Source organism: Pygoscelis adeliae, unplaced genomic scaffold, assembly GCF_000699105.1.
Source record: "Pygoscelis adeliae isolate BGI_AS28 unplaced genomic scaffold, ASM69910v1 Scaffold79, whole genome shotgun sequence".
In the NCBI taxonomy this organism is placed as follows: Eukaryota; Metazoa; Chordata; class Aves; order Sphenisciformes; family Spheniscidae; genus Pygoscelis; species Pygoscelis adeliae.
Genome location: NW_008825532.1, coordinates 2,754,485 through 2,762,864, shown reverse-complemented (window position 1 = coordinate 2,762,864; position 8,380 = coordinate 2,754,485). Strand labels below are relative to the sequence as shown.

The 8,380-nt window shown below is 58.6% G+C and overlaps 1 protein-coding gene across 1 annotated transcript in view; it reads left to right on the top strand.

The window, feature by feature from the left end:
- Window positions 1–7,472, top strand: part of GDPD2 (glycerophosphodiester phosphodiesterase domain containing 2) — an 8,431-nt gene extending 959 nt beyond the window's left edge. Inside the window, exons 2-15 of the mRNA XM_009331675.1 lie at window positions 469–572; window positions 646–739; window positions 991–1,050; window positions 1,408–1,506; window positions 1,895–1,988; window positions 2,420–2,565; window positions 3,069–3,151; window positions 3,700–3,850; window positions 4,394–4,609; window positions 5,469–5,620; window positions 5,988–6,135; window positions 6,567–6,649; window positions 7,103–7,131; window positions 7,420–7,472. Of these exons, the coding sequence (XP_009329950.1) occupies window positions 469–572; window positions 646–739; window positions 991–1,050; window positions 1,408–1,506; window positions 1,895–1,988; window positions 2,420–2,565; window positions 3,069–3,151; window positions 3,700–3,850; window positions 4,394–4,609; window positions 5,469–5,620; window positions 5,988–6,135; window positions 6,567–6,649; window positions 7,103–7,131; window positions 7,420–7,472 (1,512 nt within the window). The remainder of the gene's footprint in view (window positions 1–468; window positions 573–645; window positions 740–990; window positions 1,051–1,407; window positions 1,507–1,894; window positions 1,989–2,419; window positions 2,566–3,068; window positions 3,152–3,699; window positions 3,851–4,393; window positions 4,610–5,468; window positions 5,621–5,987; window positions 6,136–6,566; window positions 6,650–7,102; window positions 7,132–7,419) is intronic.
- Window positions 7,473–8,380: the final 908 nt, after the last annotated feature.

Here is an 8,380-nt window from a genome sequence, read left to right as displayed (position 1 = left end):
GGCGGTGCAGGCAGGAGCGGTCTGCCGGCTCCCCGCTGCAATGGCAGCTCTGAGGCACAGCCCCCCGCGCCACCCAGCCCACAGATCACCCAGCTAGAAGGGAACAGGGCCTGGCTCCCTGCCCCTTCCCGTGTCCAAAGTCCCAGCCTGCTCCCAGGGGCTGCTGCATGGGAAAGGAGGCAGTCCTGCCACAGGGTCTGTCCTTCCCAGCCTAGCATAGCCAGCTTTTTAGCTTGTAGGAGATGCTGGTCCACCTTCTTGTAGCATGGGTCCAGCCAAAAGAGCTCTCCTGGGGAACTCTGTTCCTTCTCCATGGGGCAGCTCAATGCCTGGACCCATGAGGCCAGTGCCTGCTGTGACCCCCTGTGCACCCTGCTGCAGGCTGGGTGCTCCCCAGGGGTCTCAACAACCTGGCCAGGGGCTAGGTGCCCTGCGGATGTGTGCATAGCTGTCATCTCTGGCTTTCAGTGCGACTGCAGCTGGTTCCTCTTCCTCTTCTGCGTCTTCCTCTTCACGCTGGTGTGGCTCTACTTCGCCATCATCATCCTCAATGATTTCCACAACTTCAATGAGTGAGTAGGATCCCACATCCAGCCTTGCTCCCCATGTCTCCTCTGCCCTTCTGACTGTCCCCTTTGCTGGCAGGTTCATCTTCAAGCAGAGGAAGTTGTGGCTAGACTGGTCCCTGGTCTTGCTCATAGCTACGGCTGTGCTGATCACCTACTCAGCTGTGCTGCTGGTAAGCCCCACTGATCCCACCTGGGCTAGCCGAGGTACGGAGCTGTGCTGAGCACAGGCTGGCTGCCATGTCCTGTGCAGAGCCAGGTGGAGCCCGCAGCATCCAGCCTGCTGGAGCTGTATCAGCCTGAGCATGGCCAGAGACCCTGCCTGTGTCAAGGGGCCAGAGCTCCTGTGGCTGAGTCCTGTGCCCTTAGATGGCTGAGGTGTGGGGTACAACCCAGCTCTGACATCTCCTTGTTCTGCTCACAGGTCCTTGCTTTGTGCTTGCAGCTCTGCGGCCAGCCCTTGAAGCTACACTGGCTGCACAAGGTGAGAGACTGGGGGTGCAGGGAGTTGGTGCCCGCCCTGGCTGCCTTGCACCTTGGGAAGCTGCGACCAGCCTACTGGGCTGCCGTGACTCCACTGAGTGGCTGTGTGGTGTGTCCCTGCTGAGCTGCAGCTGTTAGTGCCCAAGCCACACGTCTCTGGGATGGGAATATTCCCCTTGCTCAAAGCATGGGGTACAGAGCTCAGCTGCAAACCCAGATGTGGGAAATGGGGTCTCAGGACTTGCAGGGGCTCAGGAGGAAGGGATGAGGAGGACTCTGCCTGCCCTGCCAGGGCAGAGCCCAGCTGACCTGCAGGATGCTGTGTGCTCCCCTAACTGCCCTGTGCCCTGCCCCACAGACCCTGCTGATCTTAACTGCCCTGGTGGTGGCTGCAGCCTTCACAGGGCTGGGAATAAAGTGGGCGGAGGAGTGGAGAAGTGCACGTATCTCCCTGCAGGTGAGTCACCTCAATACCAGAGACTCCTCCGCTGTACCCAGTACCTGGCCTGTGGGGATGAGCTGAAGGGTGGTGACTGGAGCCCCCAGCATGGCTGTGTGCCATGGGGGTTAACTCCCTGCCCTTGACTTCTGCTGCCTGGCCAGGCAAGATGCTCCTCCTGCTCTTGTAGTCCTGCCTGGAGCAGCTGCAGCCAGGGTGATGAACAGTGGCTGGACTGGAGCAGGGAGTCTGTTCAGTCCCCCCAGGAGCTTGTCCTTCCCTGCCTGGCACTGTGGCTCTTCCAGCGGTGCTGGCTGCAGTGACAGATCCCTGGCATTGGCGTATGTGGATTTTGGGGACAGGGGCTGGGCTGGTGCCGGCTGACACCATGCTTTTGCCTCCCCAGGCAACAGGTCCCTTCCTGCACATTGGAATTGTGGGGGGAATGACGCTCCTTGCCTGGCCCCTGGCCACCTTCATCTACCGCACCCGCAGCACAGGTAATCCCCCTTCAAGGTCTCCACTTCCCCCCTAGACTGGTGCCCTTCTTCCTACCACCCAACCAAGTGGCAGTGGTGCACAGAGAGTGTTGGCGCAGTGGGAACAGGTCCCCAGGACTCAGGTAGTAACGTGTGCTCTTGGTTGCTGCTTCTCATGCCCAGCCCTTGGTGCAGCTTCAACCCTCACTGCTTTGCAGCTGAAGGAGGGCTAGGGATGGCAGACTGAGTCCTGTGGAAGTGCTGGGTTGGGGTGCAAGGACACATAGTGGGCCAAGAATAAATCTGCAGTGTTCCTGAGGCTGGGGATGCAATGCCTGACCTAGGGCAACCATAAGTTAATGCCAGATGAAGCAGCCTTGGCTTATTCCTAACGGCCTGCAAAATACTTCTTCTGTACCTCACCCCTCTATCTTCTCTGTCTCTGCCTGCAGGTCTCAAGGTGTTTCTGCTGCTTGTGTACTGCGCAGTGATGATCGCGCTGTATCTGGCTCCCCTGGGAATTGCCTCCCCTTGCATCATGGAGGAGAACCAGCTGCCCCCCAAGCCAGCCCTGGTTGGCCACCGAGGAGCCCCCATGGTGAGTGACCAGCACCGGCAGCATCCTGGCACAGTGGATCAGGGTGGATGGGACAGGCTGCTCTGCCAGCAAAAGCCAGGCTGTGCCTGGCTGTGGGGCACTGGCATCAGACCCTTGCTGCTGCAGGTCTGGACGAGCTCTGGCCAGCCCAGTAGAGAGGGGTCCCCACACTAGCCAGGGCAGCGCAGGGCTGGAGGATGGGTGAGGAGGGTGGGCGCAGCAGTCGCAGGGCAGAGCTGCTTGCTGAGCACTGATGCACCAGGGGCAAGCAACTCTCAGCAGAAAGCCTGGCTGTGTAGTGTGGGCTGGGAAGCAAGGACTAGGCAGGCTTCGGCTGTCTGCACCCAGCCCTTTTCCATCCCCCACCCTACCAGGGTCACCCCAGTCTCATTGTGGTTGACCCAGAGCCCAGCCAAGCTGCTGGGTGCAGCCAGGCAGGGTGAGTGCCTGCCTCCTGCCCCTTCCCACTCATGCCCTCCGCACTAACACCATTCCTTTTCCAGCTGGCCCCCGAAAACACCCTCATGTCACTGCACAAGGCGGTGGACTGTGATGTGCAAGTCTTTGAGACAGACGTCATGGTGAGGTAAAGGGGCAGCAGGGACTCGGAGGGAGGAAGGGGCCTGTGTATCCTGGGATGTCACCTCTCACATGGGGCATTCTGGAACACACCTGGAAGACTGATATAGCCTGCATTTGGAGGCAGCCCTGTTCAAAGGGCTCTGCCATTCTCATCTTCCCAGTACGGGACTGGCTCCAGCTTGGTGTCCCAATGAGCTGAGAGAGGTACTGGGTTTCTGTCCTCCCCATGCAGGTTGCCTTCCAGGGCATTAGGAGGTAGGCACCATCAGGGGAGAGGCACTGCTTGGAAAACAGACCCTGGCTCTAGTTCATCTCATGCAATCCTGCTATGGGGACAGCTGTTGCAGTGAGCAAGGAACTACTTGGTTCTTGGTTTGGTCTCTAGGTGCTCTGTGCTTTCCAGACTCTCACCTTTTTGTGTAGAGGACCACAAGTAGGCATGAGGGTGGGGGTTACCCTAGCAGGGTGGCTGGGAGAAGGCAGAAATGCCAGGGTAGGGATAGGAGACAAGCAGCTTGCAACACAGAACTTCCCTCTCTGCTCCTTTGCCAGTGCTGACGGGGTCCCGTTCCTCATGCATGACGAGGAACTCACCAGGACCACCAACGTGCAAGCTGTGTTCCCTGAGAGGGCTGCCCTGAACAGCACCACCTTCAACTGGACAGACCTCCAGCAGCTGGATGCTGGCAGCTGGTTCCTGGAGGTCAGGATGCCCCTGGGGCGTCTGGTCAGGGATTTGTGGGTGAAGCATGAGCCCTGCCCTGGGGAAGGTTCCCTTTGCAGCGCTGGTCCTGGCAGACACCTGGACAGGGTGCAGAAGCGCTTCCACGCCTGCACAAATCCCTTGGGTGCGGTTATGCCCCAAGCTGGGGTTTGTTCTGACTCCTCAGCTGAGTCACAGAGGAGGCTGGTTTGAGGGGAGATGTCTCATGTTTGCTCTGAGCTGCACAGCCTGCCTGGGCTTGGAGGCAGCTGTGGCAAGACTCTTCCCAAATGGTGACTAACCAACTGCTGGGCTGCTCTGAATGCCCACAGGTGTTGGGGCTGCTTGAACTGTGCTGTTAGTGGGGAGAAGGGTAGAGGTGCCCCATGGATGTGCAGGGGAAGGATCCCTGTGCCTGTCTGCACTGGAGAGCATGTGGAGAGGCCATGTAGGAAACTGAGAGCCAGAGACGGGCACCAGTTTGGGAGGTGGAAGCTTAGGGGGGGTCTGCCTATGATGACTAACTCTCTCTCACCGTTGCAGCGGAGGCCGTTTCCCACTGTGCAGAGTCTTTCTGCTGGCGATCGCTACCGGGTAACTAAACAGAGGATCCCATCCCTGGAACAGGCACTAGAGGCAGCCAAGCAGAGCAATATCTCCATCATGTTCGACCTCCGGCCTGAGAACCACAGTGACTACCAGAGCTTTGTGAATGCCACCCTGGAAGTGATCTTACAGTCGGGCATCCCACTACAGCAGGTGAGCTGGCCACCACCCCACCACTGCCCGGCCCTGCTGTCACACCCTTACTGTGGTGGGAGCTGCCCTGCCAACCCCACTGAGCATCCCTGCCACCCCATGCACCACATCCCCATATGTGAGCCCTGTTGGGGAACCCTGTCCAGGCATGGGATTCTCTAGCTGGGAGAAGTTGCCAATAATTAGGGTTAATGCCTACAGCTTCAGACCCCTCCAAATACTGTGGTTTCCCAGCACTGGCCACCCTGGTGTATAAACCGTGACTCAGTCTAGGGAGGGGACCAACAGTGCTAGCAAGAGCAGGAAAACGGTGCTCAGGCTTCCACCTCCCAGCACTGTGCCACACCTCTCCCTGCAGCTCTTGGACTCCTTCTGCAACCTCCTGTGTTGCCTTTGCACTTCATCCAACCTCTGCAGCACAGGACACGTGCTGCCCTGAGGGGATGAATTAGCACCCAAATCACTTTCCCTTCTTGGCTTTTTGGGAATGCAGAGCAGGAGGGGAGACAGCAAAGACTGTAGTGTTGATCCAAGGTGCATTCTTGCTGCAGAGTTGGGGCCAAAAGGATGTACTGCTTGATCCATTCAAGGACCCAGAAAGGACATAACTGCTGCAGCTTGCTTAGGCAGGAACTGCTTTCTCCACTCAGTGGGGTCTGTTGTGCTTACTTCTTGGCTGGGACAAGCTCTTAGGAGACTGTCCTGGCTGAGATCCTCATGGAGGAGTTGAGCATGGAGGGGGGCAGGAAGCAGCTTGTCTGAGCAGGCCATGTGTGCCTGGACTTGCAAGGAAATATTGGAAGAGAGCAAGCCCTCTGGAGCACCTCTCCTCTGCATGTGCTCTCTGGCTCTTGCCTAGGTCCTCTGGCTGCCGGATGGGTTCAGGGAACAGGTCAAACAGCAAGCCCCAGGCATTCAGCAAGTTTACGGCCGGAAGAGACTCCAGAATGAGAAGGAGCCACTGCTGCATGTCAATCTGCCCTACCAGGACATGAGCTCTGAGGAGATCAGGTGAAAGCCCTCTGCCCAGGAGCCTGGGAGCTGTGGGGCCTGGGCACTGTCCCAGCTCTGTTCCAGGGGCCAGCAGAGGTGAGGGCCAGCTGAGGCTGAGTGCTGGCGCACTGCTGGGAAGGTCAGGGTGTGTGCTACAGCCCTGTGGACAAGCATGCCTTATCAGGCAGGGCTGGTGCAGAGGATGGAGCTGGCTGTAGTCCTCTGCCTTGCCAGCAAATCTGCCCTGCGTCTGGCTCTCCAGACAGTTGCTCCATGTGGCTGCAAATGCTGGATCACATCCCAGACATACAGTCCTCTCTGGCTGTATGCTGAGTGTGCCGGCACCCTGCTGTCTGCTGCTCTGACCACGGCTGTCCCTATGCAGGCAGTACCGCCAGGACAACATCTCTGTCAACTTGTACGTGGTGAACCAGCCCTGGCTCTTCTCTGTGCTGTGGTGCTCTGGGGTGAGCTCTGTCACCACCAACGCCTGTCAGGTGCTGAAGGAGATGAAACACCCCATCTGGCTGCTTGTAAGTGACCCTTCCATCCTTCACCCTGCCCCACAGCCCTGTGCCCCATGCACTTGTGGGTCCCTTTCTGCAGCTGCTGTGGGCAGCCAGCTGCCTGGAGGGTGGCTTTTGCTCAGTGCTGGCATGGGAACGTGTGACCCTGCAGAAGGAACCGCTGGCACAGCAGTCTGGGCTGTACCACCAGCACACCACCCCTGGCTGGTGTTCATGGCTTGTCTTGTTGCCTTGCAGCCCAGCAGCACGTACCTCATGATCTGGATTGTTGCAGACTGCACTTGCTTCCTTGCCAGCTGCCTGGAGGGTGGCTTTTGCTCAGTGCTGGCATGGGAACGTGTGACCCTGCAGAAGGAACCGCTGGCACAGCAGTCTGGGCTGTACCACCAGCACACCACCCCTGGCTGGTGTTCATGGCTTGTCTTGTTGCCTTGCAGCCCAGCAGCACGTACCTCATGATCTGGATTGTTGCAGACTGCTCTTCCTTCCTTGCTATCCTCTGGGCCTTCCTCTTGCTGAAGTACGTTTGATCCCTTTCCCCCTCCCGGGGCAGGTCTGTTGGGGGAGGCTGTAGTGTGCCCTGGGTGGCTGGTACATACCCAAACCTGGTCATATCTGCTGCCACCCCTCTCTGGACTCAGATCCTGGGGGGTCTTCTCCTGTCTGGCTAAGTGAGACAGCAGTGTGTGGAGGCAGCTTTTATCACCACGCTGCAGCTAAAAATCTGGCCTGACCCTTGCTTCAGGTGCTGGATGCCTTAGTTCACATTTGCTCGCTCGTTCTGCACCCCAGGGCTTGGGGGGCTGAGGCTGGGGGGACCTTGGTCCTGCTCCTTTACCAGTGCTGCAGGCACCAAGAGCAGATCCCTGTGGGACTGTGTCCTATGGGGCCCCACAGTCTCCATCTAGAAGCTCAGAGGACAGAAGGGGGAGGCCAGACTGACATGCTAACATCGATCCTATCCCATCTCTAGGAAATGCTCCCAGAGGAGACAGCCAGTGGGTGAGTGTGCATGGATGTGAGCTCCCTCCCTCGGAGCCAGGCTGTGCCTGCGGGACAGGCAGGCAGCTTTCTCCAGCCAAACGTGACACAGCGGTTTGGGATGGCTGTGGGAGGGAAGGGAATCCCAGCCCAGGGAGTTCCTGTCCTGCCTTTAGCAAACAGCCCTGTGGGACAGTGCTGGGGAATCCCACATTCCCCAGGTCTCCTCAAACCTGCTTTTCAGGCCACTCCGCCTGTTGCTGCAGGATGGTGGCTGCCTGTGATGACTTTTATTTTCTGTCTCCCCAGAGTCTGAGACGGATGTGCTGCTGACAAAGATCAACAGCTTGATGCAAGAGTGACCCCTCTGGCCTGCATCAGCCATGGGGAGGGGCAGCCAGAGCCCTGCACAGCTCAAGTGGGGAGCACTCCTCAGGCCAGCTTTGAGGGTCCTTTCCTTTGCAGACTCCTTCCTGAGCTTCCCGACCTCCGTAGTCCTCCTGGTTCCTTGCGTGGTGCACAACTGCCCTCAGCTGAAAAAACCTGGAAGTGGGTTCCCAGTTCCCATTGTCAGCAAGGAACGGGAGCCTTTGCAGTGGTTTCCTGGGGCTGGCTTGTGTCTGGGGGCTGAGTACTTATCCAGCAGTGCTGGGGCTAAGACCTCTGCCCTGGGATTTGGAGCGTAATGGGGATTTGAGTAGTTGTTTGGTGCAGGAAAAGGGGCAGCCTCTGCCTGTCATCTGCAGCTCTGCAGCCAGTGATGGGAAACCTTGTTTAAAGTGCTGCTGTTCTGGGGGCTGCCCTGCCCCAGGGCTTGAGGAATGGGAAGGAGGGTGCGGGGGGTGGCTTTTCACAGGATGGAGGGGGAGCTGAGCTCTTCCCACCCCCATGCTGGACATAAGTCCTGCCCCTGCTGCTGCTGGCTTCATGCTTGTGGGCCAGGGTGCTGGCACCCCATGCAGCAGTTAGTGCCTGTTGCTCTGGAGGGAAAGGAAGCAGGGGCTGGGGGTGGAGGGTGTCTGGGGCTGGCAGGACTACAGTCACACCCCTGCTGCTGCAAGGCTACAGAGGTGTGCGAGGGAGGGGAGGGGTGGGACTTGGCATCGGTCACTTTGCAGCTGGGCCTTGAACTTGGAAAGGGGGATTGGGTCATTTTTACTTGTTCCTACCTATTTATGTCAATAAATCAGCGGAGCGGTAGACAGACCCCGAAGGGTTGAGTTGGGCATAACTGCTTCCTCCCCCTTTCCCGCTCCCCCGCACCCCCTAC